This window comes from Drosophila santomea, chromosome 2L, assembly GCF_016746245.2.
Source record: "Drosophila santomea strain STO CAGO 1482 chromosome 2L, Prin_Dsan_1.1, whole genome shotgun sequence".
Classification (NCBI taxonomy): Eukaryota; Metazoa; Arthropoda; class Insecta; order Diptera; family Drosophilidae; genus Drosophila; species Drosophila santomea.
The window spans coordinates 137,859-164,725 of record NC_053016.2 but is presented as its reverse complement, the minus strand read 5'-3'; the positions used below and the strand labels follow the sequence as shown (position 1 = coordinate 164,725).

Genomic DNA, 26,867 nt, shown 5'->3' with positions numbered 1-26,867 from the left:
AACAGGTGGAAGTGGAAGTTGCCAACTCTGGCAAAAATACCGAAGACATATTACCAGAATTATGTTTCTCTTTTTATTTTTACACAATTTGCGGATTTACAATGTGGAACTAACCAAGAAAACAGGGTCTCCGTCTAATAGGCATCTACGCGTGGAGGATCCGCAAAGAATTCCTGTCCCTTACGCTCTCCCTTGAGCCACTGCTTATAGCGCTCGTTTCGCATGGCCTGAAAGGGGTATTTTAAGCAATATAGGCTTAATTACAGATCGTTAGGAAATTGCAGCTAAAGGAAAACCCACATGGAAGCGCATCAGTTGCTTCTGCATGCCGACGCACTCCTGGAAGTCGGAGATCAGGTCGGCGCACTCCCGCTTTCCACGCTCCAGGCCATAGGCCTCGAAGCACTCCATCATCTTCATCTCGAATTTTCCGCACTTGTCGTAGGTCTGGTGGTTAATGAGGCACCCGGTCAGATCGGTTAGGGGCAGGCGTAGAAAGGGAGTAAGCGACATTTTGTCTGTGGAGTGAAATACACACAAATTCAGTTCGATTTGGATGCACCACTGTTGTTCACTGTGACGTAACAATAAACAAAGTGTTTGAGCCTTGCAGCCGCCAAGCAGCACTCTCTGGCTATCAACAACTTTTTTCTGTATTCCCTTCAATGCTTCGTCGGGTTTATCCTGATCACACACCTTAAATTGTTGGCAATACCCAAGGAATTGTCTTATATCGCCTTAATTTCAGCACAAAAACAAAACTGTTATCGATTTCCGATATCGGGTAGCGTTTTTCGAGGCTCGACAGCTGATAGTGTTGTCTAGCGCGCGAACCGCTTCCACGTTTTGTTTATAAATTGAATTTTCCGACAAGCCATGAAAAACCAGGATTTGGTGGAATACCTAAGGTCCTGCGGGGTGTGCGAAATCTGCCAGCTGCGTTACCTGAAGGCCAGAGGCGCGGAGTACAGAAACATCAACGAGACTTTGCAAAAGGTGAGAGAGCTGCTTACTTTGAATTTGTTGACAACTAATTGATGTCCGACTTGTCCGTTTAAATGTACAGTTGGATGTGAAACTGAATGAATACGTGGAAAACGAGGAGCTTGTAGTATCCGCAGAGAATCAACCTGCTAAAAGGGCCCGTCTGGGCGTTTGTTCCACGTGCCTGGGCCTATTCTCAAAGGACTTTCAGAATGAGCTGCTCAGCAGCATTTTGGCATCGGATTTCGCGAAGTACGACTGCCAGAAAATCGTTTTGGCCATTTGCTTACCGATGTCGCTGCAGCTGAGACAGCTGGCCATGTGGTTTGCCTTGCGGAGAAGGTTTGGAGCATCTATAGACGAAAGCAATCCCCCAGACGTGCCCATAAAGGAGGCTGTCAAGCTGATCCTACACCCGATAATCTGTGAAAAGCTGGACAAGGGCTACGATGCCAACGGCCTTATGATCAATATAGACCTCATGCACAATCTGGAGGACGAGGAGGTGGAGAAACTGGTGAAGTTAAACAAGGAAGCCTTTCCCGCCAAGGCTTCGCATCAAAAGCGAATTGAAATCTCGAGGGGCTTACTAGAGAAACAGTATCAGCCCTCCAAAGTAAAGGCGGAAACCTTTGAGAAATATTTTCAGATACCCTGCTCGAACGTGGAGGAATCCATAAAACTTACTTCTATAGACCTGCAAGGACCACTGGTTTGCGTAGCTGGCAGATATCGGAAGCTGAGCCGGGAACTTTCACACACTCCCTGGATTTTGAATGGCAAGAGGCTAATGGAGGAGAGTATCGAGGAAATTATAATCAGGCATGTCGGTCCCCACTTCACAGAGAAGCTGGGTAAGATCACCTTCATGTCGAGTGGTAGAGAAGACGTGGATGTCCGATGTCTGGGGAAAGGAAGGCCTTTTGTTCTGGAAATTCCAAATGCCATAAGGAGTTGCCTAAGCAAAGATGAGGCCTTTGCGATGGAACGGGCGGTGGATGCATCTGGTATGGTGTCCATACATAACCTCCAAGTCGTGCCCAGGGAAGAACTGACCCACATAAAAACGGGAGAAGAGCAGAAAAAGAAATTCTATTGCGCTCTTTGCGCCCTGCAAGAACCAGTATCAGTAAAGATTCTGGAACAACTGCAAATATCAACGAGCTTTGACATACAGCAGAAAACCCCCATACGAGTTCTTCATCGTCGTCCTCTGCACACGCGTCCGAGGACCATTTACAGTGTCAACGCCAGAGTGCAACGTGGAAATCCAAAGGCCTTGATCATCGATATTGTCACTCAAGCGGGCACATACATCAAGGAGCTGGTTCATGGCGAATTTGGCAGGACCACGCCTTCATTGTCCTCCATCATAGGCAAACCCATCGATATCCAAGCGCTAGATGTGGTGGGAATCGATTTGGATTGGCCCAATGAAGTGGATAACTCCAAACAAGAGGAATAGCGATATCATTATTATTAGGTACAATTCCATTTAAATGTTATATGTTAAACACATAAATTGCAAAAGCTGGAGGAGAACAAACAACAGAATATAATGACGAATTTTTAAAGAAATTTAATTAGTAATTAAGGTTGGTTATGGGACTTTCAGTGCAAAATCATCATAGGCGAGATTACGTAGTATATGGACAGTCCCATTCCCTGTCTGTCCAATCTTGTTCATTATTATTTTGTGACTTTGAATCCCGATCCTTAAAATATTGGTAGCAGAGAAGGACAAAGCTGACATGCGCAGTGAACGTACTTTGGAGCCAAGTTGCGTGTTCTCACTAGAGGCAAGTTCCACCATTGGCTACAAAAGTACGAAGCAAGCGGACAAATTCGGCATTCGTTGCTAGCGAGTTGCACTGGTTTGTTATGGTCAAGTCAAGTGGAGTGGATACAAATCGAAAGTGACCGAAAACAGTGGCCAGGTCGTTTGCAGCCGGATGCAAGCGTGCGTGACAATAAAGGCATAAGCCCGTGTGCGCCACCGGGAGGCAGTTAGTGAGATAATTGCATTTAAAAGGAGAGGCCCAGTATGTTCTTCCGGCGCGTTTTGGACAGCGCCAGAAATCTTTCGCCTCCTAAATCGACCCCGGAAAGTCCGACCGTGCAATATTACAGCGAGGACAGTGAGAGTGTCTCATATGTGAGTGGTGCCGTCGACAGTGAAGTCAAGGACAGCAATAACAACCAGTCAGCAGTCGGAGCGGGTGCTCCAGTGCCTGCTATAATGAAAATTCAGCGCCGAGCGGAAGCCCCAATCGGTGCAGTGCAGCTAACACCGCTGTGGGAGCACATACTCCGCACCCGCCGCCTGCCGGAAACGATTTTCCCCAGCGCCATGTACGCGGAGTTCCATGAGCGCCTACAGGACCCGGAGTGGCAGGTAAGGCAGCACGCCCTGCGAGTCCTTGTCGACGTCCTGGTGGTGATGCAAGACGAGGCCGATGGCCACATGGAGCGGGAGCAGCTCATTGGCCTGCTGGTCGAAAACCTTGGTCACCAGGCCCCCACCGTGCGCAAAGGAGCTCTCGACTGCTTGCGTGTCTACCTCGCCGAAACCGCAATCCCGGAGACGATTATGCTGGCCATCCTAGATGCAGGCCTGACGAAGCAGGCGCCTGCGGACTCGGAGCACATGGGTCGTCTCAGCTGCGGCGTCCTGCTGTCCGTGCCTGCCCTTCTGCAAGCAACCATGCACACGGCGCAGAGACACCGCATTGTGCACAGCAGTCTGGAGCGAGTGGCCGCACACATGGATCAAGTGGTGCAGCAGGAAATCACCCTGAAAGTCTTGAGCAAGATCAGAGAGCTCTTGGGAGTTCACGAGTTCGAAGCCATCATGAGCGATGTGGGTCGTGGCGACACGCTGACTAAGTACTATCAACTGTGCCAGGTTTACGGGGTCTCTGGAAAACCGAAGACAGGCGGCGAGGGGAAAACGGGCGCCTGGCGCGCCTTACCACGTGAGCAGGGATGGAGGAACAGCAGTGCCGTACAGAACCCGGACACCGCGCTCCAAGCACAGTCTGCACATAACTGCTCGGACATGGGGAAGGTCATTATGGAAACAGAAATCAAGATCAACGACGACACAGTCACCATGCGGATCCTGGAGGCGGACACCGAGACCGAAGAGTCCGACAGTCCAATCAGGATTTTCTCAAATGAAAAAGATGGGACGGACTTGATTTGCCACCCCCTTTCGTCAAGTGGCAACAGCCACCAAGAGTCCAATTTAGGGGCGGGGATCGTGAAAGTTATAAGTGATTCGGAGTTGGACGAGCCGCTTATCAAGGCGGGCAGTGTTTCCGAGCCGGGTACTCCCTCTCGTGGACTAAAGCGAGTGACCTTCGGGGGTGAGATCGTTAAGATGCGAACTCCTGACAGCGACGCAGCCTCCTCTACAAACCATTCCCGAAGTCCCACCCAGACCAATCAGAGTGCCACTGCTTCGACCTCGGAAGATGTAGCGACCTCCCACCTGCCCTCATCAGAGGAGAAGGTCGCCTTCTCAAGACCCGCCAGCGACAAGCGGACGACGGCACTCGTGGTGGAGATCCCTTTGGACAATACCAAGCCATTGCCTCAAGTCCGCTCATTTTGCCCGCACCCACCCCGGCATCAGAACAATGCGCCCAGTGAGCCGCCTTCGAGCAGTCCCTGCAATCGACAGGAGAACGAAGCACGACCGTCGTCATCGCCTAGCTCTCCCGGGTTTCGCAGCCGCAGCGCCAGTCCAACGGGAAGCAACAGCATCAGCCCCAAAGTGCCGCACAAGCAAATCGAGGTACTGCACAATTTGCAGCGGGATCCGTCGCCGCGTTCCCAGCGCCGCTCGGAAGACATGGATGGATGTGGGAATGGGAATGGGAATGGGGATGGGGATGGGGATGGTAAAGCCCTTCCTGCAGCAGGAAATCCCCCTTCCCCACCCACACAGCCGCTCACTAGGCGAACAAGATCGGCCTCAACGATGTCTCCGGTGTCACCGGCCACGCCCAAATCCTGGGAGGATCTGGACATTGTCAACTTGAAGACGCTCATGGAGTTGCGATCTGGGGTATGTTCCTAAAGCTAAAGCGTGGTGACCAAGTCCAAGTAATTGCATTAAAATTAGTGGCCGACATTTAGCAGTCCCCGTGTAATTGCACCCCTCCACCCAAGTCTCCAGCATGGTCTACTTTGTGCGACCGAAAATAAAGCAATGAAATCACTCCACACGCCACGCCAACGCGGGTTCCGGGTCGCCCGGCTCTTTGAGCTGGTAACTGGGTCAGTAGGATATGTACAATTTCATATGCGTTCATAATTCTGCCTTCATAATGGCAGCCGCCCGGCTTTATTGCGGACGAGACACGCATCACTCCCCCCGTCGGTTTGCTATAACTGCTGCTATTATATCGCTCCTTACTAATGAAAATTTCAGCGATAAGCGACCACTACCACTCTCCCTCGCCCACGGCACTCATATCGGTGATGGTGATGGTGACGGTGACTATAGGTAGAAGCCGGCTTCCATCGGGCCACTGTACCAATGACCTATTAATTTCACTACGTTCATGTACTAGAAGTTGAGGAGAAAGGGTTGGAAATATTTGTTACACGTCGAACAAGTTGTTCAAATCTTTGCAGAAGTTATTCAAAGTGACCAGGAAAGTGCTTTTTGTTTGCTGTCATCCGTGGCACGTGCATTTCTGACTGGTAATCCAACCAGTTGTTCGGAATTAAGCAGAATTGCTTAAAGTTACTAATAAAGTTTTCCATGTTCTCCATGCCGGAAAACGTTAGTTGAAGGATTTAATGCAATGTAGTGCCAAAAATGAATGGCGAAGTTATGCAAAAAAGTGAAAATGGAGAACATTGCTGGAAAAGTGCGTCAGCAAAATAATCCGTGATTTCACAATACCAAGGGCTGGCAATTGCTGGCACTTTCTGGCTCAGATGTACCTCTTATCAGGACCAACTTTTTGAGTGGTGCACAAAAAACTTTGGGATTCCGGTGGCAGTTGCATGTTGTGCGACTGGGCGTTGCATTGGATTGGGATGGATGGCTTTGCTGGGGAGCTGCTGCCGAACGGCACAGCGAAGAGCTCCTCGCCAGTGCCGCTGCTGGCTGGTCAATCATTTAAGTGCACGCGATTTTCATGGCACCAGAAGCAGGCCCAGAAACAAGAGCGGCAACCATAACGAACTCCCAGCTTGTAGCTCGTATGCGACGATAAAGTGGCAAGACTACCATTACGGGACCAAGTTTGATGAAGACGCTGGTCTTGAGGGAGAGGAAAGGTGAAGGAGCAGAGCGTGTCTGCAACTGGGTCACTTCAAGCACAAAAATATAAATAACATTAACGAATCATAGCTCGTGCTGAATATAAGCAGGATGGTCCGTCGCCGTTGACCGCTAGCCTTTGGGACTTTCCTCGCTTGGACAATTTCACAATTATAACTATAATCGTCAGTTGTACCGTAGAAGGGTGTGCTAGGCTCCTTAAAAAATGTAAAAGGGTATATAAGAGCTTTCTATTTCTGCTAAAAAGTGCACAATGGGTCACTGCAAGATCGAGTCACTTAAATATCTGGAGTAGGTACATAAGAACGCGTACTTCACAAAATAAAGTTCATCAAATGACGTATGTATGACACTTGCAGTAGTCGTTGTTATAAGTTCTCCACACTCAGTTCTTATATCTAATTTCTGCGGCATTCATTTTCGAATTTGCCAAATTAGCACAAATGGGCCATAAAACACTAGGCACGCCAAAATGTACTTACCGATTATTCACTTCTTTGTTCACTTTTTTATTATTGTATTCACTTTTCTGTAGGATTGGCGCAATCGTCTAATGGGCATCGCCCAACTGGAGCTGGCCCTAAGCTCGTCGAGCAACTTGGCCTTGGTCCAACCGTATCTGGATAGTCTGCTTCGCACCCTCCTCTCATCGGAGCGGCACTTCGAGGTTGCCGAGCTGAAGCGGGAGCTGCTGGTTAACCTGATCTCCCGCCTGCCGTTGGACAACTTGGAGGAGCGCACACCACAAATCTTGTCCGGACTCTGTCGCCAGGGCAACGCTGGAGCCAACCGGGTGTGCAAAGCACTGATGCAGCGCCTTCCCGCGGGAACCATAGTGGCTAAGCTGACTTCTCCAGAGTTCCTCCATGCCAAGAGTTCAAAGGTTTATTATTCTGCCTTCTACGAACCAAGTTATTGAAACTTCATTGTTTGCAGTTCCGGGACCACGCTCTTCAAATGTCCATTTTTGCTCTGATGACCTTCCCGGGCACCTGCTTCGACATCAGCCTGTTGACGACCCAGGCCGTCTACTCCCTCCTCAACCGCAAGCGACGTGTGCGTCAGGCGGCTCTGGAGGTGCTAGCGGTCATGGCCGATATCTCGTCCATCAAGGAGGTCCTAGCCATTGTTCTGGAGACGACCGACGGCGTGGAGCTTGGACCCATGGTGCTGGAGGCGACTAGTGTGCGGTTATCGCGCCTACAGCTACCCATTGTTACACCCGACAGCGGCGTGCTCTTCGTCTTCAACCAGACTGATCAACCAGGAGCCAGGCGTTTTGGCGCTGATGTGGACTGGATCCATCAGGGTGAGGGCTCCGCCTCTCCCAACACAATTAAGAGGCGTCGCATGCGGGCTGCCAGCAGTCAGCGCGATGTACTTGGAGGCGCGGAAGCCAAGCACAAGAATGACCCATTCCCTAGGTACGAAAGGTTCCCACTTTAAGTGGGAGTATTCCCATCCACATTGACATCATATCACAAAGTAGCATTCTTGCGTTAGGAAGGCATTCCATTTGAACAATATTAGAAACATAGAAATAGAATTAAGACTTTAAATTCACCCCCAACTCTAGAACTCTAGAACAAAACACCTAAATAAAACGCATATCCGCAGTTTCAGCCAGGTAAACGAGAGTCTGCATCGCCATTCCTTCCACTCTCCCCCGGAAACGTTGGACTTGGCTAGCCCAATTAATGTTAGTCTCATTCTTTTTGGTTTATATAATAATACTAAACTTACTTCTCCTTAGGACTTTTCGCAGAGATTAAGTTTTGGCGCTAAGACTAATGCCGGTAGGTCTCCTGTGCAGTTTACTTTCCAATATATTCCGAAACACTAACCACTACACACGTAGGAAATCAATCGTTTATTGAACGCCGCTTCTTGGCCAAGGCGTGCTCTGATACTTCCATGGACGGCCGAAGCACAGACAGCACCGCCACCACCTGCAGCAGTGGAAGCGCCACAGACAGCTTCATCCAGCTCACTTCCCGCACCGGCGGTCGCCTTGCCGGACCCAACTCGAGGTTTGCCCTGTCATCCACCAACAGTTTGATGGAGCAGTTTGATAGAGTCTACTTGCAGATTCCCCACCATGAACCAGCATACGGACTTTGTGAACAACTTTATGCGCAGCATGCAGCGCAGCTCCAAGTCCTATTCCGTGGAGGGACCCGCCTACCCGAAGGTCAGCTACTCGATCCCAAAGGCCCAGCAGATGCTCCGCAAGAAGTTCCAGCACAAGGATTCCTTCACAAAGCTGGGGGACGAACCACCGGGTCAAGGTAAGTATCACTTCCGTAGTGGGTCCGCTAATGTTTGCCATACATACTAATTTTACAGGCTTCGAAAGTAGCAAATTCAACGAATCCTTGAGGAGGAAATCAACCGGCATTCCCACAGACCACTTGGAATCACTGGAGCCCAGGTGCGCCGACGCCACAAAGTCAGTGTAAGAGTCCTCTCTATATCTTATTTGGGGGCCGGCATCGGAACCCATTCATTCAGTCGCCACAATGATTTACCCCTCCCTGAGTGCGAATGTTAACCTTAATTTTGAATCACCCCACTCAGATCCATGCATATATTTGAGCACAGGGCGGGGGGTGAAAGGTAAAGGGGACAACTCACTTTAGCGAATTTAGTGGTTTCTCTGGCCAGCACACGCACCCTGCTGACAAAATGGTGGCATTAAAGGTGTCGAGTTCTTTAACCTAAATAATTCAAATGCGCAGTGGAAACCGCGTTGGTGAAATCTAGGTATGTGGCGGGGACATTGGTCAACGTCACTGGCGACGAACCTTCAAGTGACCACTGGCAACTCGACACGAAATGATTTTCTTAGGCGTATGTCTCAGTTCTTCCCTGGGTGAATTGAATGCCCGACTGGTTAAGCAATATGGATTAGCAAGACCAATTAGGACCTCTATAATTCAGACAAGTCTCAAAGTTTGAAAAGTCTAGAAAAGTTTGCCAGCAAAGGTAGCTGCTTTTCAGACCGTAACTTTTTGGCCACCCAATCTATTTTACCTACACTCACAGTTCTCTCGGGGATATGGCAACTTGTTGTATGAAGGACTTCGGCTTTCCGAAACGAAGGCGCCCGAAGATGGCAAGGAGGTCCTTGTCTAGAAGTCGTAGGACCTGTGGCCAGTTTGCTTAGAACTTTGTTCCCGGTGAGCGCCAGACCATCCAACGACCTTTCCGTGGCTGACTTGGCACCCAGTGGGTGGCCAGGGGTTTTGACCACTTGGAGGGTGTTCGTGTGATTGCTTGGAAAACGCAATGTCCTGTATTCGTTTGCAACTTTGGCTTTGTTGTGGGTTCCCGGTATGGAAATTCATTTGAAATGACCAAAAGGACTGGCGACGAGCATTGCAAACAGTCAGCAAAGTCGGGTTGTTTCACGCGGTCGCCTATTGCGGTTAGTTCGAGTATGTCTGGTTTCCAGTAGAAAATCGCCAGGATAATTATCCAATTGGCCAGCGCAGAAAAATGCTAAATGCGTTTTCCTGTGGCGAGCAGCCATCTGATCTATTGCGTAGAACACGTACCCTATTCCACTCGGTCAAAGAGTGCATCTGCCCCAGAGTCTCGGAGATACACTCCACATTACGTGGGGCCTTTTCTGGACACAGTGCGGTCTGCGGCATATGCTGCACTGACACGGCGCTGGAGTCCAGAAAATCGATGCAAAGTGATACGGAAAGCCAGCTCGCCGCTGATAAGCACTCTTTCGCCGTGTTTCAGCCACCGGAAGATGGCGAAAAAGAAAAGGGTTTTGCTCAATATGTCGAGTTGTGAGTCGTTGAAACTTAAAAGAAGTATTACTAGCCATTTATTTATTTCATTGCCCAAACAGGAATTCCGACACAGCAGTAAATGGTATGACGAATGGCTCCCCCATTTCCGCAAGTTCCACCAGCTACTCGCAAAAGTCAACCGCCTCGGCCAAGTCGAGCGTTAGCCAAAACGGGATGGGGAAGCGACCATTCTCCTCCACTGGCGTTTGGAACGACGGGAAGGTGGAAGTGCTGAGCAGGGAGCAGAATCCCATCGAAGCCTTCGGGGAATTGGTGGTGGACGGCATTGAGGTCCAGGCGGAAACAGAACCTACTGCCTCTGAGGAGCTGCACAAGCTTAATGGAAGCCTGAATAGCCTACACAGCAAAACGGAGAGCATCAAAACTCAGCTGGAGGACACCACGCCGCAGCTTTCGAGGGCTCAGTCAGCGAAGTCGCTGCTCATCGAGGAGGACATTGAGAGCAGCAACAGTTTCGTCGTGGTTGAAGAAGTGCAGAACGAGCTGGAGTCAATCCCAGGGCAGAACAAGGAGGTGGTTCCGTTGCAGGAAGAGCTAGCAACACCGGCAAAAGCTACAAAGTCTGAAAATCATACTTTTGGTCCCAAGATTATTCCCATTCACGACGAAATAGGGATCCATTCACGAAGCATTTCACTGGACTCTCTTTATGGGACGCGGCCATCTTCAAAGCAGGGATCTATGGACACAAGCACGAGCACTGCGGACAACACCTCACAAAATGGTTCTCAAGTGGGAAATATTAGCGTCCCTGTGAAAGCTCAACACACGCCGCTTAAGCACAAGTCCAAAACTTCGTATTTCCTGCGGGCACAACGGCGAGTCTCACCTGCAAAGCAGGCCATCAAAATGTCGCAGGCAGAGCTCTTCCCGCAGAATATGGTGCGGTTTGATAGACCTCGTGAGGCTCTGCTCAAAACCTTTGACCAGTTGGACTCCAGCAATTGGGAAGTGAACATGACCGGCTTGAAAAGCATGGTTCGCTTGATCCGCTACCATGCCGACACATTGGACAATCAGATGCACATGACCTGCATCCAGCTCACCCGCTCAGTCCGAAACCTGCGCTCCCAAGTAGCTCGAGCTTCCTGCCAAGCGGCTGCGGAGTTGTTCTCGCTCAAGTCCACCAGTCTTCAGCAGGAGTGCGACGACTTGGTATGTGCCCTTCTGCACCGTACCGCCGACACGAACAGGTTTCTCCGCGCCGACGCCACTCGAGCCCTGGAGTCGATGGTGGACCATGCTCAGCCGCAGAAGATTCTTAACATCCTGGCGACGAAGGGAGCCCAGCACCAGAACGCCCTGGTCCGCACGACATCAGCAAAGCTGCTCTTCAGACTAGCCGAGCGACTGGGCAGTGACCGCATCTACGCAATGGGACGCGAGAGCCGCGACAAGTTTTTTGTGGTGGGGGCGAATCTCCTGCTCGAAGGCAGTCTAGAGACCCGCAGTTATGCAAAGTCCTTGTTCCGGGCTCTATCCGAGCATCATAATTATCAGCGGCTGCTTTTGGAGGTGATACCGCCACGCACCTATAGAAATGTGGAAAAGACGCTTAGGAGCATCACACGTTGATCATGGCAGATCAGGATCTGTACAGCATAGGTTTAGTATTCAAAGCCACTGGAAGCTTACACGACTAGGACGTTCGCAATAAATTAGATTCAAGTATTAGGAGTAATTATAGTATACAGTACACTAATAAAACATTGGTACACCACAGAGTAAACTGCTTGATTTGTTACATACTTTGCTAAATATCCAGCCTATTAAACTATTAAACATGGTAAATATTGGTTTTGTTTTGAACAACTAAAGATGGACTTGGGTTCCATTTACAATATTTGATTCGGCAAAACTTTAAAAATACTTTTATTACATGGTTTTTTTTTAGTTTTTTTATAGATTGTTCTTAGGCTACTGATAAACACTAAATTGCTGGGAAATCCTAAAGCAATCTCCGTTTGTTGTTATGGCGTTGGTCCGACCTTCTGCTGCCTCCCTGCATGTGCTGGTGGTGTTGCTGTGGCTTTGGCCGGTTGCGTTCCACGACAGAGCTGTCGCTCCGGCGGCGTTGGTCGCCGTTGTGTCCAAATTGATTCCGGTCGTACGGCTTGGCGTCATGCAAACTGTGGCGTGCGTGGCGCAGAGGTGATAGCTGCGTTGGAGCCTCCATCATAAACGGATTGCGCAGACGACTCTGGTTGAAGGCAGGTAGTTGCTGCTGCTTGCCGCCCTGCTGCTTGATGGTCACTTTCTTTTGGAACAGCTCCAGGCCCTGGTACAAGTCCAGTGCAAAGGGCACCGCACACAGGCGTTGGTATGTGACGAACCCGAAGTTCCGTTGACGGCCGTTGTTGTCCGTCGGTATCCGCACTCCTTCGATTGGGCCGGCTTGCAGGAACACCTCGTACAGGATCTCCTCCGTCACGCGCTCGTCAAGATTGCCGCAGAACAAGGTGCGTTGCTCCTCGTCCTCCTCCTCGTCGTCGTCATCCTCCAGTAGCTCCACAGCCTGGTCGCCGTCTTCAGTGGGTAGAAAGGGGTAAATGGGATGCTGTTGGTGCTGGCCAGGTGCAACTCCGTATCCATAACCATTCATGCGCGGTTGCGGCATCGTCATGACCGCCGCACCGCCATACATCTGCTGCATTAGCAGCTGCAAGTCCATTTAGCTTCGACAAGTAAACACAACAAAATCAAGAATGGTGATGCCAGAAAATAAAATCCAGATACACCTACGGCACCAGTGCTGTAAAGCGAATAAATGCGAGCTGCCCATAAACCAATTTCTAGTTGGAAGTTCCGAGTCTTTGAACTCTTCCGTTAATGAGGTGAATAAATGTGAGCTGCAAAGAACTAGTTCACAGTGGGGAGTTCCGAGTCTTAAAACTCTTCCGTTGATGAGGTGAAACTCAAATTTGCTTTCCGCGGTTCATATTCATTGCTGATAACAAAGACATTTTAATTAGGCGTCCCGCCGGCTGATGTTCCCGATTGCCGTCGACGCCACCGCCGCCTCTTTTTATTGAGCTTCTGCAGCTTGTAGTACTAGCTTTGCACAATTCACCTATCAACGCGGCGATATAAATCAAAGCATTTATTTACTCAGGGGACCCTGGATGCGAGCGCAAACACTGCGTCACAAAATGAATTGAGAGGCGAGAACTCGCGACGAATCGACCAACGTGTACCTTTGATCTTATAAAGTTAAATGTTTAAGCTTGTTAATTCTGAAATTCGGAAACTTACGCATTATTAAGCAACTAAACCGATAGCTGTTAAAGATATTTATATTCTTAGGATTAAACGTGTTGTTTTTACTGCAATTAGCTTAACCCCTTAACCATCTTTAATTTGTCAATTGTATATTTTAAACTAGAATTTTTGGTAGGAAAAAAAGGGGATCGGGACATTGTTTAATGAAGAGAAGCTTTCAAGCTCATCGAGTGAGTACGAAGCACGTACTATGAGCGTTATCACTGCCACTTGAGCTAATATTTCGCATAGCGTAGCAATTTGACAAATAAACTAACCACCACATAGAGAAACTAGCTATGCATGTGGACTTAATACCTATCAAATTGTGCACAGCAGAAGGTAGAAAAGCACGTATACGAGGAATCGTAGAACCTATTCAGTCGCTTGATACGTGTGGAGCAGTACAATCCTCTCAAGAAATGGGAGAAGTTCCGGAAATCAAGAACTTTCAACAGGTGATCGAGCCTCACTTGCCGGAAGGCTGTACTCTGGACTCGTACTCCTGTAGTTACCTGACCAAGCCCGGGGACAACTATGGCAGCATTATGCTATCTGTCCAAGCGAAAGTGCGCAGTGCAGACGGTGCTGTCACGGATTTGCCGGTGATAGCCAAGTTGCCGCCCCTCACCAACGACCTTTACTGGCAGATCTTCCAGCCCGAGCGGACCTGCATTACGGAGAACGCGGTGTACCAGTACCTGTCGCCGGAGCTGGACAAGTTGCAGCTGGAGTCGGGCATCCTGCCTGCACATCTTTTCGACGGCTTCCCGCGATACTACGGTTCCCGCATATCGCTGGATACGCGAGCTGCAAAAGTGGATCGAGATGCCGTTCTGATCCAGGAGAATGTCACCAAGCACGGCTACCGACCAGGCAACAGACACAGGGCGTACAATCTCGCAGAAACTGTGCTCATTCTGCACTACTTGGCCCGGTACCACGCCCTGCCCATCGCCCTGCGCCTGAAGAAACCGCAGGTGTACGAGGAGTATGTGCGACCCTACTTCAAGAAGTTCGATATGAACTCAAATATTGATAAGGCCGAGACGGAAATAATGGACAGTGAAATTCTGAAGGACATAAAGTCGGTGACGAGCGACGAACGAGAGGTGAATCGCGTCAAGGAGCTGCTGAAAATGTTCCAGGACTTTCAGGCTGGCAGCGATGTGGACGACGGCCCATTTACTACCCTCGTGCACGGAGACCTGTGGATCAACAATATGATGCTAAAATACGGTATGCTGAATCGTTTTCTAAATCGAGACAGACTATATTAATGCTTTACGAGTTGTATCAGGGGAGGAAGGCATTCCACTCAAAGTGAAAATTGTTGACTTTCAAATCGCGCAGTACGGGTCATTGGTGCATGATATCATCTTTCTGCTGTTTTCAAGTGTGGACGTAAACGTTCTCGAGGATAATTTCTACAATTTCCTGACCATTTACTACAACGCCTTCATTCAGACCTTGCGCAGCGTGAACGTGGACACCAGCAACTACTCATACGAATTGTAAGAAAAGTTTCCGCTGCCATTGAGATACTTTGCTTTCATCCAATTAATTGCAGGTTTCTCGAAGAGGTCCAGCAAACTGCACACTTGCAGCTGCCTCACGCGATCTTTATGATGAAGGTTATATTAGCTGATAACAGTACGATTCCCGAAGACTATAAAGACGTGGACTTTTCGGTGCTGACAAAGAACACCGGAGCTAAAACTATTGTGAAAAAATTCGCGGCTATCTTGCGTCTAGGAAAGAAGTTTAATATTTTTTACTGATCTGTTTTTGCCTGTCACGAATTAAAAATCTTCCCATAAAAGGCTGTTCACCTTTATATTATTATTGCTATGTACACATGTTTGTTATCAGGCATCGAATTATCGCCTTGTTTGTGCGCACACTGAATTAAGTAAGTTTAAACTTTCCGGAAGATTACAGTCTTCAGTTGGAGCACGAACTTTCGCATGCTGAAGAACATGGCTACGGACAAGTTGCCCGATATCCGCGAACTTAGTAAAGTTGTTGAACCCCACTTTTCAGGCGCCCGCCTCCTTAACTATCAGACGAGCAAGCTGACGAAACCGGGCGATAACTATGGAAGCGTTCTTCTGGCAATTCGTGCCCAGCTGCAGAAATCCAATGGCGAGCAGTTTGAGGAGCAGCTGGTGGCTAAAGTGCCCCCTTCCGACCCCAAGTACTGGCAGTTTTTCCAGCCTGAGCGGACTTGCCTCGCAGAGAACGCCGTTTACAAGATTCTGGCCCCTGCCCTGGCCGTCCTTCAAGATGAAGCCGGCGTTCCTTCCGAGAGCCACTTTAAAGGATTCCCCCGCTTCTATGGCTGTCGCGAGTCCCTCGATTCCCACTCCTCAAAGGTGGACCAAAATGCCGTGTTAGTGCTGGAGAACTTGCGCAGCAGTGGCTACGTCTCCGGCCAGAGGCTAAAAGCTTTCGATCTGGCCCATACGCTGCTAGCCCTTGAGTATATGGCTGAGTTCCACGCCCTTCCTCTGGCTCTGCGAACTCTCAAGCCAGAGGTGTTCCGGGAACAGGTCCAGCCCTTCTTCAAGAAATTCGACTGGCATGCTGGAGCGCCCGAGTGGAAGTCCGTAATGAAGGCAGAGACCCTGGAGGACATCCGTCGAGCCACCAACAACGATTCCAGACTGGTAGCCCGTATGAAAGAGTTGTCCGACCAATTCTTTGAATTCTTAGCTGCCGCTCCAGACAGACCCGATGGGCCATTTACCAGCATTATACACTGTGACTTCTGGATAAACAATTTGATGTTTCGTTACGGTAAGTATCACTAACATTAGTGATCTCCTCAAAACATAACAACATCGAAGAATATGTCTTTAAATAATTTATACATTTAGAGAGAGCAGAAAAAATAATCTATTTTTTAGAATATCAAAAATTCTAACTGATAAGAAACAAGTACTATACCTTGAAATCTTCAGGGCCTTCAGGAACACCCACCGCGCTGAAAATTATCGACTTTCAGACGGCACAGTACGATTCAGTGGTGCATGACATAATCTCGTTCTTGCTATCAAGCGTTGATACGGCTATCTTGGAGATAGAGTTCGAACACATGTTGGAAGCCTACTATGAGGCCTTTGAGTGTTGTCTGCGCCGTGTGGGAGTAGACTTGGAGGTTCACACTTTCGAGGCGTAAGATGCACTATCAATCCTAGGGTGATTGAAAACTATCTGATCGGATTTTCGCAGGTTCCGCCAGGAAGTGAAGCGGGTGGCGTACATACAAGTTCCCCACGTAATCTTCATGACGCGCTTCATATTGGCTGACAGCCCAGTGGTCGATGATGCAGAGATTGAGGAATGCCCCACGCTTACGGACGTGCTGAAGAACACGGGATCGGAGCGTATTAGCCGCAAGTTAAGCCAAATTCTGCACTTGGCCCAGAAGTTTGACATATTGTACTAGCCCAATAAACTGATGCGAAAATGGGAATGGAAATGGAAATATGTAATTGACTAATGGCAATTTGATGGAGAGCTCTAATTATTTAAATATTATATCAGCTGGCTTTATTTGTTGAACGTGGGTATAGTAGTAGTCAGTTTTGCAAATCATGCGAGCGACCTGGGGAACGATCATAAGCATCTCGGCTGGGGTGCTCCTGCTGAAGCTGACTGAGATCAGGACCAAGGAGGTCGGTATTCAAGGAAGGTCTCCAATGTCTCAAACTAATCCGAACTAACCGAATAGAGCTGTTATTATGTGGCCTTCACCTATGCGAATTGGACGGATGACCGACCCCGGTTTATTGTCAACATGACCTTCTCGAACCAGACTGGCATCGGCTCAATAACCACCATCAACGAGGAGATTGCCTCACCGGTGTCCCGCATCCTTATCCTTCAGCACTCCGGCCGGCAAAAGCCTCGCACCGTTTACAACGCTTCCACCAAGCTGTGCGACCTGCAGAATGTCTTCAATTCAGTACCGCTGTTTAAGCCAGCCAAGGATAACATGCTCAAGCAAAGTAACTACACGCTGAGCTGTCCTCTGGTCAAAGGCACATACGCCATGCACAACATGCGCGTCAGCCCCAAGAACCCACTTCTGAGCCTCCTCTACCAACCGAAGCACACTTTCTCTGTGAGTGGCGGCTTGTTTGAGGAACTTTCACGGGGCCGCAGGCTCAGGCCGCTGTCCACCTATTTCATGACTGGAAAGGTTGTGAAAAAGTCCTGTGGATCCAATGAATAAGGAACAAGCAAGAAAGCTTCGTTTGGCAAGCGGAATCTTATATACCCTTGCAGTAATGATATATTAAAACGGTGTGTACCGAATATGGACTTTCTATAATCAAAGCAACTAAACTATGATTTGTATGTACAGCGGGCCAAAAAATATAAGACACTTAAAATACCTTTTCGAAGATAGCCACTGAGAATACAGATAGATATATCAATGGACATCGATTCATCTCTCACATTAAGAACTTCTGACTGAAGTCAATATACCTTCTTCAAGGGTATACCAAATGAGTCTAATCTACTTCGCTCCAGCCCGTTAGTATGCCACAAAAGCTGCACCAGTTAGTAAAGTAGGCTACACTAATAAATTGTTTATATGTTGCTTCACGTATGTTACATTTTAACAGTTATGAGTTTATGGCTATTATATTTCGGGCTCTTAGAATATTTTAAACCTCGTTTTATATTAATTGCTTGCATTGCTTTTACTTCACTTCCCTTTCTGAACTGTAATGCATTTGTAAAAGGGAAACTACTTACAATAAATTAATTCAAAAAGTGTATCATAAGTACTTCCTTAAATTAAGCTTTCCAAATTAATTATCCGTTCAAAACAGGCCCGGCCAATATGGGGATACTTTTGTTGACAAGGTTTTACTAGGACTTCCCGAATAATTTCGGACTCGCTAATGGCCAATAAATTGAGTGAAGCGAGATGGACGGCGGTTGAACGAACTCTAATTGCCTGCACGGCATGAAACAAGCAGTTGTTCCGCAATGCTATCTATGTATATGTAAGAATAAAATAAGTTCACTTAAATTGCCTGAATAATATGCAATGGATACATATACGAGTATGTACAGTTAAATTTATCATTTAAGTCCAATGAAGTCTGGGTAAACAACGCCCAGTAAAATTTTGCCGGCTTATCGAAAAGAGCTTATCAAACGATTTTCACAAAACAAAGTCACCTCTCTTTTTTTTACTGAACTATGTTATTTCTGCGACTCATCCATCCAAACCAAATATAGCTAATGGATTCTAATCTCATTTATCAACTAAAAGCGGGTCACTTCACAGATAACTTAGAAACATAATCGCGTTCTAACAAAAACCAATTAACAAGTAAATGAAATTAAAGCAATGCGCATGAGTGTTTGCCACAGAAGAAGACCTTTGGATGAGCATATGTCCGTCATCGGTTTGACTGCGGTGATTACCCCAAGAATCGGGCGACTGAACTTTGCCTGATGCGATGCAAAAGCACCAAAAACGCACGGAACAGATCGCAGATCACTTGGTAGACGCGTGTGGGGCGATGACGCAAATAATGCGGATCGCGTGTGGCGGCAGACAGAGTGTTCTAAAAAAAAAAAACTAGAGAAAATCTAGAAGGAAACGCTAGAAGAGGCATAAAATTGGGCGAGGAAATCTTCCGCGACTCTCTGGAAAACTAAGACAGAGCACGCAGTCCGACCCTGCCGTTGGGTGATTCAGTTCCAGACATCTATACGCTCTGCAGATTAAATATAGGCACTTATCACGACCAGAACATTGCGAATGGCGTGAGCAGTGGGAAATTAGATAAATAGGCCAGATAAAAACGGCACTTGTTGGCTGCCTGTGTTTGCCAAGACCCCCACCGTATCGACACGCGCCATAGATAAAATGGGGAATCGGTCGCAAATTTTTGAAGACCTCAAAATGACGCTACGTGACCGATTGTTGGCATCGGTCACAGGACATAGTCAAGATTATATGTAGCTACTTGCACCTGACAGGTTGTATATTTGCCAGAGTGCGGCCACATATTTTGATCGCGCAATCATTAATGATTTCGCGCACTAAAAGTAGCGCCATAAAACGTAATCTCAACAAGCAGTTGGGGCGGTCCCCAATCAACAACACATAAAAATAAACAGCACCCCCAGCAACGCATACTTCACCGGCAGCTCCCCACCAGATTTAATCAGTTTTCCTAGCTTTTTATTGCCGCTGTTACGCTTGCGTCCTGCAATCAGTCAGTAAATCCGCTCCTATCAGTAGTTTTCGCCAAAACGTGACCTAGTTTTAGGCTCTGAAAATTGCAATTCGCGATTTGCAACACACAGGAGTCGTTCAGTAGAAGACTTTACTGTGACGGGTCACTCGGGAATCACGCTCCGCAATCGTGCCCCACTTTTGGGTAATTTCAATGTATTTATTTGCTGAAAAACGCAGGGGTGTGCGTCAAAAGATTCCTCCTCTTTATATGGAGGGGATATGATCAATTAAGCTTTAAAAACATTTGCCTTCTCGCAGCGACATTATTTTCTTTTCGCAACCGCCAATATGATTTATTGCCCTGTGATAACGCTGCCCAGGCGGAGGCATTTTATTGACCGAGTCAGAAGTAAAAGCTGGAGGAGATAATGGCAACCGCTGGTCAGCCTTCTGCAGCCGGAAGATCAAATTCGAGCCCTGACTGTCTCAGTTGGCTCGGACTTTAATCGATGAACTTAAGAAGGTGCGGAGAGTATGCGTAGCTTATATCTCCTCTATCTGGAGTGAAAATTTAATAGTGTGCTTTGATCACTTGATTCAAATACAAGGCGCGGTGTTCTTTATTAAACAAATATTTCGTTATCAATAGTTTCGAAATCAAGTGTCCAGCTTATCATTCCGTTTTATGCAAATCGCCTGGTTTTGGGCAGCATAACTGGCTCTCAACAGACCTGCATTGTAAGATGTTGACATCTTTGAACGTGTTTCATGCATACCAATGAACCTGCTTCAATTTATTAATGATCTGGTTTATGGGCGGCGGTGCGGAACTCTTGTGTTCTGCTGGCTTAACAGGCTGGTGCCTTGATTCGAATGTTTATTCGATTTAAAAATATATTATACTATCTACATTGTGGCCTCATATGCTGTGCTATGCAATGGAAAACGGGTATATTAGATATTCGACTTGAATTGGGCACAGGAATGCGTTCGAACTTTTAAGATGAGCTATACAAGCTTATAGATGGGTCCGACTGCGGATGATCCCGTGTCCCATTGGTTCATACGGCTGGCTGGCTTGGTCGAACTATCTCTGTGTATTTAACATTGTTTTTAATAAACCGGATGGCCTTATCTGTCCCTCTTGACCTTATTACATTTGCATACCTCGTAATCCGTAATCCGCTCCCAGCAGAGTCGAACAAACACCGCTAACTGCACCTCAGAATGTCAACAATCGCGAGTACGACCATGCCAATGCAGTAACAAAAATCGAACTCAATTTTAGAAGCTCAGAAACATATAATATAAAAAAAAAATATATATATATATTTTTTGAAAACATTTTGTTATTATATGTAGTAGTGCAGTCAGTATCTCGTTTTAAAATTCTTTTAATTCCATTAAAACTTAAGAGTTATTTTGTAAATTTAAGTATACATTCATCTCTCAAAACGAAAGGGTACATTTTGCCAGTGTGGGGGAGCTGTTCATAAATACAGGTATGTGAAAGGCAGTAGGACTGAGCAAGCACCCTTTGAAGCGATTGAGCTCGCCACTCTGCTCAATCATTATTTGATTGTAGGAAAATGCAGTGCCCTGTCATCGCCAGAGTGCAATACCCCTGCCCTATCAGCTGACGCAGTATATTGCCATTGGGAAAATATGGGAGCATTGTCTCCTTCGTAGCCATATCTTGCATTCAAGCGTATATATAGATATACACATTTATATATATATTTGTTGGGGTAAAGAAGGGCTGAGCGAAAAACATACATTCTGAACGGAAACCCCAAGAATTAGTCTTTGGAAACTTTCAGTGTCAGGCAGCTGTTTGTGGTGGAAAACTTTCCATTAAAAACAAGGTCTTGCCTTAGCTCGTTTTCGTGCCCCATGTCACATGTATTTACAAACAAGCTGTTCTATATTTTAAAACTTTGATTTTCGCAGTCGTTGCAACAACAATCGTTTGAAAGCTCGTTAGAAATGAGAAAATAAAATAGTCTCTAGTAATTTGTTTCGCTTTGTACGCAGCTCTGCTTTTACTCAGAATGTATTTACGTATCTCAATGGAATTCTTAATTTTCACGGTGCTAGTAGTATATAGACATTTATATAATAACAACATATATGTACATAAGTACAAAGATGTAAAATGCTAGCGAGCAAAGTGAAGCGACTGATTCCTCAAGTGTTATACATATGTACCAATATATATTATATAAATTTATTTAGATTTTTGTATTCAACAACTTCTAATCAACAATTAGTATTTATAAACAAATTCTACACTTAAATGTGTGTTCGTGCGCATGGATATGAATGAGTAATATGCAAATCGTCCGAATTCACTGATATTTTTTTCTTTTATGTAACATTTAGAAACCCCTACTGGTTATTAAAAAAGTGCGTTAAAAAAGTTAAGGGCCACAAATGGCGTTGGCCGAATTCAACGTTCGAACAGAACATATTTTTTTGATCTACAGGTAACGAGTTAACGTAGGGTACAATGTTTTTTATTATTTAGATTAAAGCAATGGTAAGATATACATAGTTTGTAAGATATATGGCAAATTGTTACTGAGGCCCCATCGCTTTCAGGTAAAATGTTTCCTTTAGCTGTTTTTCTTGCCACCCACCCACTTCTTAAATTCTAAGCGCACGCTCTCGTGCCTCTGTCTCCTGTCTTTTTTGCACAAGCAAGCCAAATTTTGCTACAGTTCAATGTGAATGTAGCCAAATTATCGGATACGCTTCACAGTTCAATAAAACATAATGTACAAAAGATTGAACGCCCGTTACGGCGATCACTGCTTACTCGTTGAGCAGGCAGGTGCGGATAATGGCGTTGCACACGGCGTAGGGATCACAGTTGGAGCTTGGCCGCCGGTCCTCCAGGTATCCTTTGCCGGCCGTCGCCACCCCACGCGGCACTCGCACACTCACGGCACGGTTGGCCACGCCCCAGGAGAACTTATCGATGCTGGAAGTCTCCAGACGTCCCACGAGGCGCCGCTCATTGTCTTTGCCTTCCTTGGGGTCATATGCCTTGATGTGCCGCTCGTGGCGCTTGCTCAGCTTCTCGATAGCCTCCTCGATGGCCTTGATTCCGCCCTCGGCACGCATCTCCTTGGTGGAAAAGTTGGTATGTGCGCCGGCTCCATTCCACTGGCCCTCCATCGGCTTGGGGTCGAAGGTGACCACGACGCCATACTCCTCAGCAATGCGCTGCAAAATATATCGCGACACCCACAAATCGTCACAGGCCTTGATCCCGGATGGTCCAATTTGGAACTCCCACTGGGCGGGCATCACCTCGGCATTGGTGCCGGCGAAGTCGATCCCAGCGTACAGGCAGGCCACGACGTGGGCCTCTACAAGATCGCGGGCGTAGACGCGGTCTGCTCCCACGCCGCAGTAGTAAGGTCCTTGTGGGGCTGGGAAACCGTTCTCCGGCCAGCCGAAGGGACGTCCGTCCACGTCTAGCAAAGTGTATTCCTGCTCGATGCCGAACCAGGGCTCTTGATCGCCAATTTGGTCAACTGCTGCCTGGAACGCAGCACGCTTGTTGGAGGGCGTCGGCTTGCCGTCGGCGCTGTAGGTGTCGCACAGGACGATTATGTCGTTCTTGCCCGGCTTGAAGGGATCGCGGTATATGGCGCGTGGCTTGAGCGTGGTGTCCGAGTTCTCGCCATGGGCTTGGTAGGTGGAACTGCCGTCGTACTGCCAGTCCGGCAAGTCGTTCACGGAACTGGGTACCTTGTCCAAGACGCGATCCTTGAGGCGAATGTTCTCGCCAGTGCCGTCAATCCACAGGTAAGTGGCCTGCACCCGATTGGCTGGTGTTTCCAGGTTGCGGTACCGCTGCAGAATGCTCTTGTCCAGGACCGTGTTGGGGGAGTTGGCCAAGAACTTGGTGCGGGTCGCGTTGCCAGTACGCAGCAGACGCAGCTGCTGCGTTGCGGGAGCCACCAGCTCCTTCTTCAGGAAGAGTCCGGCCACGCGGAGTGCCATGTTGGTACTTGGACTGGAGTCGGCGAGAAGGACAAAAGGACACGGTTAGTTATGTATTGCAGGCGAGTGTGAGGACGTGCGCAGCAACATGGGGGCTGGTGGCATGCTGGCTCACCCTGCTCTCCTCATGTATTTTTATGTAATTTTCTCCTTGCACTTGATTTTCTGGGGTGGTTGGGAAAGGGGCTACTTTTCCAGTTAGGCTGCAGTCTTCCGCAAAACTTACCGTGTACTGCTTGTTTTTCCACTTCCACTTTACAGTTATATGATTGGGATTGGCTAAGCAGTCGCTGGATGGACAGGTCTTTTGGCGATTTTTGGGTTGCGGGACTTTCGGTTTTCGGTTTTTAGTTTTTGGTTTTTGCTTCTGTTTCTGTCAGTGGCTGCGGAGCGACTGTTGAGGACACCCGACCAATTCGATGTTTGGAAGGCTTGTGAGCACAGTTAGCGCGACAACATTCACTTTTTTTTCGTTTCAATTCACTCGTTCACTCGTTTCGTCGCGCGCCTCGGGTTTTCTTTATCGCGTTTGCGACGCCGACGCACAGGCAAAGGCCTCCCAGAGCTCAGAGCCCAGAGCTCAGAGAGCAGCAGCAGCCAAAACTGGCAGTATACGGGCACCCAAGAAGCACCAGCCGGAGGGACCTGCGCGGCGACCCACAGTGTTTGTGTTTCAAGGCTACTCGGGTGGCCGAAAGCCCCGTTACTGGGCCCACGCTATCGCCTTAAGCTCATTGATGCGTTTCGCGCACTTGTAGGTAGCCAGCTTGCAGAAGCGCCAAATGAGAAACCAAAACCAAATATAATAGTTTGCTATGAATAATTCCCATCGTAGAACACCTGCTCATTAAGCTGCTTAGCAAACATGAGATATTAAGAATTCACAAATAAAGTTCGATATTTTTGGTGAATTCATGTTATGCCTTAAATTAATGTTTTCCAAATGTTTTTTTCAGCAAATGTGTCAGGTTTTATTCCGCTTTTATATAGCTGCGAGGCCTGTACGCAGTACGCAGTATGCAGATGCATTGCAACAGCACAACTCTTTCCAACACTCTCTCGTCTCTCGCAATCTCTCCGAAAAAACCTCCACCACTTTGCTCTCTGGCTGATTGTTTTGAATACACGCCTGGTGCAAAGTTCAGAATATACAATTAAATACAGCGGATGCAAGGAGCAACGTATCAGCTGTGTCTTTATTTGTGTGTAGCGTTTAATAAACTTTGCCGGCGGACAGCATTTAAAAACCCTAAACGTAATCAATATTGATTGGTTTGTGAAATGTAAATCCGGGACCAAATATTCCTATTTCAGAATAACTCACATACTTAAACGTCGTATGTTAAAAAAATATATCTAACTGAAATTAAAATAACAAAAATAAGAGTGATTAATATTCGCTTAGCGTAACAGGTACATATACAGTATAGCCTACTTTTAGGCTGTGTCTATGTATAGTGCTGAATATTTTCCTTTACATGCAATGTAAATTTTTTTCTAAATGTCCGGATTTCTATGGGGCACCTCAGATTGGAAAATATTTAGCTCACCATTTCCACGGACAACTAATCTTATTCCCAAGCAACAATTGGCAATTGGCGGAAAAGCAAGCTTTTTTGGACGGCTCATATTGGGCGAGCTTCAGGTGGCCATAACAAAGAAAACAAGGAAAACAGAAGAAACTTTTATGTGCCAATGTGTGAGTGCCATTTCCACCATAGCGGCGACTAACTCACATATAGCCGTTTACGCTTTTCCAGTTACGTGGCATCGTTTCCACTGGTTGGCCGGCTTCAGATATCTTTCGCAAGACACTACGAACGTTTCCCTCCAGCAGAGTGTGTATTTAAGCCCGATGTGGAACGGACCAAACACCAAATCGCTAATTCTTATATTCGGATTGGGGTTCGACTGCCTATTGGCGTTATAGCCCGCGATTTGGTTTTTTTTGCCAAGGCAACTTGTTGCTACGAAGTGTGGTTTTCAGTAGCTGTTGCGTTACGGCACCATGAACAAGTATAGTTGGAATCAGTTTTTGGAAAACAATAATCTGTAAGTAGCTGAATCAGGCGGGTCTCAAGCAAAATGCATCGCTTTAAGTTTGCACATCTAATATAAGCCGCGTTTATGAAACAATTCAACAAGTGCCAGAACAACCGGTTTGCAATTCCTGCCAATTGTTGACATCTCCGTGACTTGAATAGCCCCAAGCTTTGAAATTTCCGAACCTATAGTCATCGGAAAACTGCCAGTGGAAATTCATTAATTTAATATATCTTAAAGCGCTGGCATAACTTTAATGCAGATTGCTGGATTTAAACCCAGGAACCGAACTAGGGAAAATAACTGAAATTGAAGTATGCACTACGTTGCTGGTCGATTTATTGCGTTTTACTTGCCCTCAATAAATACAAAAAACCGGTTTCACTGAACTTTAATGTAATACGGTCTCGTTTACAATCCAAGTGCAATCCGTTAATCCCAATCAGATTGGGCAAAACACAGACCACTTGCGATTTATTGTCGCAATTGGAAAATCGTACTCGCAAGTAAACCAGCTTCTGTTGTGTTTACACGGTTACAACATCTATACATCTTACTGTTGCGCTAAGATATGACCCAAAACTGTATCTGGAGCCAAGTTGAAAGGACCTCCCACACCCCCGCAAATGTCGCGCTACAAATGACCTCATGCCTCATTAAATGTGGGGAAAAGCAAAATGTAGGTAAAGTGTAGCAAAAGCAAACCATTAAAAATGCTTAATAGAGCTCCCTTAAACGAAGTATGAAACCTATTAACTTATTTTTACGTAAAACACCAAATGACAAAGTACAACCCCTTATCGGCTCATTGGAGACTCCTATCAGCTATAGATTGGCACCCGTAGATAAGCCCCTGCAATAACTCATGAGTCATGAACGAGGCCGTGAACTTTTAACTTAACTTGACTAAAGCAATGGCCAGAACCTTAGCTTCTAAGACTGACTACTTCTTAAACCATGCTAAATAGGCTTGCTAATTACATATACCATAAGCAGCTGATAGGTTGATAGACTAATCGAAGTTACCACAAGGCTAGAAAACAGCACGATATCAGTAAAGGGTATGTTCTTCCGGGAGGCATGTGGCTGCTAAGTCCGATCGAGGAATTGTCACAGATTATAGGCTTTTCCGAAATTCATTCAAGACTCAGTAGAAGACTGCGCTGGTTTTTAAGAGAGAGCCAACTCACGGTGTCTCTCAATCGCACTAGAATCCCCACCAGAA

General features: G+C 47.1%; 8 protein-coding genes and 1 long non-coding RNA gene across 13 annotated transcripts; 6 read left to right on the top strand and 3 right to left on the bottom strand.

The window, feature by feature from the left end:
- Nucleotides 1-59: 59 nt before the first annotated feature.
- LOC120443933 (NADH dehydrogenase [ubiquinone] iron-sulfur protein 5) lies at nucleotides 60-1,051 on the bottom strand. 2 transcript variants are annotated; one of them, XM_039623376.2, is made up of 3 exons: nucleotides 946-1,051; nucleotides 301-518; nucleotides 60-227 (listed from the first exon to the last, which is right to left on the bottom strand). In XM_039623376.2, exons 2-3 carry the CDS (start codon nucleotides 511-513, stop codon nucleotides 135-137), a joined length of 306 nt encoding a protein of 101 aa, XP_039479310.1. In that variant the 5' UTR covers nucleotides 514-518; nucleotides 946-1,051; the 3' UTR covers nucleotides 60-134. The 2 variants fall into 2 exon arrangements, with proteins under 2 accessions (XP_039479310.1, XP_039479309.1); XM_039623375.2 differs by lacking the exon at nucleotides 946-1,051 and adding an exon at nucleotides 697-848.
- On the top strand, nucleotides 863-2,562 carry LOC120443925 (putative tRNA pseudouridine synthase Pus10). Its single transcript, XM_039623368.1, has 2 exons — nucleotides 863-996; nucleotides 1,067-2,562. The coding sequence occupies exons 1-2, from the start codon at nucleotides 877-879 to the stop codon at nucleotides 2,447-2,449; spliced, it is 1,503 nt and encodes a 500-aa protein (XP_039479302.1). The 5' UTR covers nucleotides 863-876; the 3' UTR covers nucleotides 2,450-2,562.
- On the top strand, nucleotides 2,553-11,714 carry LOC120443924. Of its 3 annotated transcripts, none has more exons than XM_039623365.2 (9): nucleotides 2,565-5,056; nucleotides 6,822-7,169; nucleotides 7,223-7,710; nucleotides 7,904-7,985; nucleotides 8,040-8,082; nucleotides 8,145-8,316; nucleotides 8,375-8,574; nucleotides 8,633-8,735; nucleotides 10,152-11,714. In XM_039623365.2, the coding sequence occupies exons 1-9, from the start codon at nucleotides 3,029-3,031 to the stop codon at nucleotides 11,686-11,688; spliced, it is 5,001 nt and encodes a 1,666-aa protein (XP_039479299.1). In that variant the 5' UTR covers nucleotides 2,565-3,028; the 3' UTR covers nucleotides 11,689-11,714. The 3 variants fall into 3 exon arrangements, with proteins under 3 accessions (XP_039479301.1, XP_039479299.1, XP_039479298.1); XM_039623364.2 differs by having other exon boundaries at nucleotides 2,566-5,056; nucleotides 8,633-8,741; XM_039623367.2 differs by lacking the exons at nucleotides 7,904-7,985; nucleotides 8,375-8,574; nucleotides 8,633-8,735; nucleotides 10,152-11,714 and having other exon boundaries at nucleotides 2,553-5,056; nucleotides 8,145-8,272.
- A 247-nt stretch (nucleotides 11,715-11,961) lies between these two features.
- On the bottom strand, nucleotides 11,962-12,857 carry LOC120443929 (RNA-binding protein 7). Its single transcript, XM_039623372.2, has one exon. The coding sequence runs from the start codon at nucleotides 12,782-12,784 to the stop codon at nucleotides 12,062-12,064; it is 723 nt and encodes a 240-aa protein (XP_039479306.1). The 5' UTR covers nucleotides 12,785-12,857; the 3' UTR covers nucleotides 11,962-12,061.
- An 878-nt stretch (nucleotides 12,858-13,735) lies between these two features.
- LOC120443926 lies at nucleotides 13,736-15,208 on the top strand. The gene is made up of 3 exons (XM_039623369.2): nucleotides 13,736-14,610; nucleotides 14,672-14,885; nucleotides 14,942-15,208. Exons 1-3 carry the CDS (start codon nucleotides 13,794-13,796, stop codon nucleotides 15,150-15,152), a joined length of 1,242 nt encoding a protein of 413 aa, XP_039479303.1. The 5' UTR covers nucleotides 13,736-13,793; the 3' UTR covers nucleotides 15,153-15,208.
- Nucleotides 15,209-15,302: 94 nt separating this feature from the next.
- Nucleotides 15,303-16,855, top strand: LOC120443927. Its single transcript, XM_039623370.2, has 3 exons — nucleotides 15,303-16,170; nucleotides 16,335-16,548; nucleotides 16,606-16,855. Exons 1-3 carry the CDS (start codon nucleotides 15,339-15,341, stop codon nucleotides 16,820-16,822), a joined length of 1,263 nt encoding a protein of 420 aa, XP_039479304.1. The 5' UTR covers nucleotides 15,303-15,338; the 3' UTR covers nucleotides 16,823-16,855.
- LOC120443932 lies at nucleotides 16,829-18,100 on the top strand. The gene is made up of 2 exons (XM_039623374.1): nucleotides 16,829-17,051; nucleotides 17,108-18,100. The coding sequence occupies exons 1-2, from the start codon at nucleotides 16,971-16,973 to the stop codon at nucleotides 17,609-17,611; spliced, it is 585 nt and encodes a 194-aa protein (XP_039479308.1). The 5' UTR covers nucleotides 16,829-16,970; the 3' UTR covers nucleotides 17,612-18,100.
- A 3,985-nt stretch (nucleotides 18,101-22,085) lies between these two features.
- On the bottom strand, nucleotides 22,086-24,044 carry LOC120451303 (glutamine synthetase 1, mitochondrial). The gene is made up of 2 exons (XM_039634908.2): nucleotides 23,826-24,044; nucleotides 22,086-23,612 (listed from the first exon to the last, which is right to left on the bottom strand). Exon 2 carries the CDS (start codon nucleotides 23,597-23,599, stop codon nucleotides 22,400-22,402), a length of 1,200 nt encoding a protein of 399 aa, XP_039490842.1. The 5' UTR covers nucleotides 23,600-23,612; nucleotides 23,826-24,044; the 3' UTR covers nucleotides 22,086-22,399.
- A 189-nt stretch (nucleotides 24,045-24,233) lies between these two features.
- LOC120451364 lies at nucleotides 24,234-25,787 on the top strand. 2 transcript variants are annotated; one of them, XR_005616384.1, is made up of 4 exons: nucleotides 24,234-24,357; nucleotides 24,556-25,012; nucleotides 25,129-25,298; nucleotides 25,360-25,787. It is a non-coding gene; the product is annotated as an uncharacterized LOC120451364 (long non-coding RNA). The 2 variants fall into 2 exon arrangements; XR_005616381.1 differs by having other exon boundaries at nucleotides 24,245-25,012.
- The last annotated feature ends 1,080 nt before the right edge of the window (nucleotides 25,788-26,867 follow it).

Bases quoted from the DNA above. Each gene is read 5' to 3' on its own strand.
- LOC120443933 (XM_039623376.2), bottom strand. From the start codon at position 513: ATGTCGCTTACTCCCTTTCTACGCCTGCCCCTAACCGATCTGACCGGG. The intron at 228-300 runs GTGGGTTTTCCT...TACCCCTTTCAG, and splicing joins AGCAACTGATGCGCTTCCAT to GCCATGCGAAACGAGCGCTA.
- LOC120443925 (XM_039623368.1), top strand. From the start codon at position 877: ATGAAAAACCAGGATTTGGTGGAATACCTAAGGTCCTGCGGGGTGTGC. The intron at 997-1,066 runs GTGAGAGAGCTG...TTAAATGTACAG, and splicing joins TCAACGAGACTTTGCAAAAG to TTGGATGTGAAACTGAATGA.
- LOC120443924 (XM_039623364.2), top strand. From the start codon at position 3,029: ATGTTCTTCCGGCGCGTTTTGGACAGCGCCAGAAATCTTTCGCCTCCT. The intron at 8,083-8,144 runs GTAGGTCTCCTG...CTACACACGTAG, and splicing joins TGGCGCTAAGACTAATGCCG to GAAATCAATCGTTTATTGAA. The intron at 8,575-8,632 runs GTAAGTATCACT...CTAATTTTACAG, and splicing joins GGACGAACCACCGGGTCAAG to GCTTCGAAAGTAGCAAATTC.
- LOC120443929 (XM_039623372.2), bottom strand. From the start codon at position 12,784: ATGGACTTGCAGCTGCTAATGCAGCAGATGTATGGCGGTGCGGCGGTC.
- LOC120443926 (XM_039623369.2), top strand. From the start codon at position 13,794: ATGGGAGAAGTTCCGGAAATCAAGAACTTTCAACAGGTGATCGAGCCT. The intron at 14,611-14,671 runs GTATGCTGAATC...GAGTTGTATCAG, and splicing joins CAATATGATGCTAAAATACG to GGGAGGAAGGCATTCCACTC. The intron at 14,886-14,941 runs GTAAGAAAAGTT...AATTAATTGCAG, and splicing joins AGCAACTACTCATACGAATT to GTTTCTCGAAGAGGTCCAGC.
- LOC120443927 (XM_039623370.2), top strand. From the start codon at position 15,339: ATGCTGAAGAACATGGCTACGGACAAGTTGCCCGATATCCGCGAACTT. The intron at 16,171-16,334 runs GTAAGTATCACT...TGAAATCTTCAG, and splicing joins CAATTTGATGTTTCGTTACG to GGCCTTCAGGAACACCCACC. The intron at 16,549-16,605 runs GTAAGATGCACT...GGATTTTCGCAG, and splicing joins GAGGTTCACACTTTCGAGGC to GTTCCGCCAGGAAGTGAAGC.
- LOC120443932 (XM_039623374.1), top strand. From the start codon at position 16,971: ATGCGAGCGACCTGGGGAACGATCATAAGCATCTCGGCTGGGGTGCTC. The intron at 17,052-17,107 runs GTCGGTATTCAA...CTAACCGAATAG, and splicing joins CTGAGATCAGGACCAAGGAG to AGCTGTTATTATGTGGCCTT.
- LOC120451303 (XM_039634908.2), bottom strand. From the start codon at position 23,599: ATGGCACTCCGCGTGGCCGGACTCTTCCTGAAGAAGGAGCTGGTGGCT.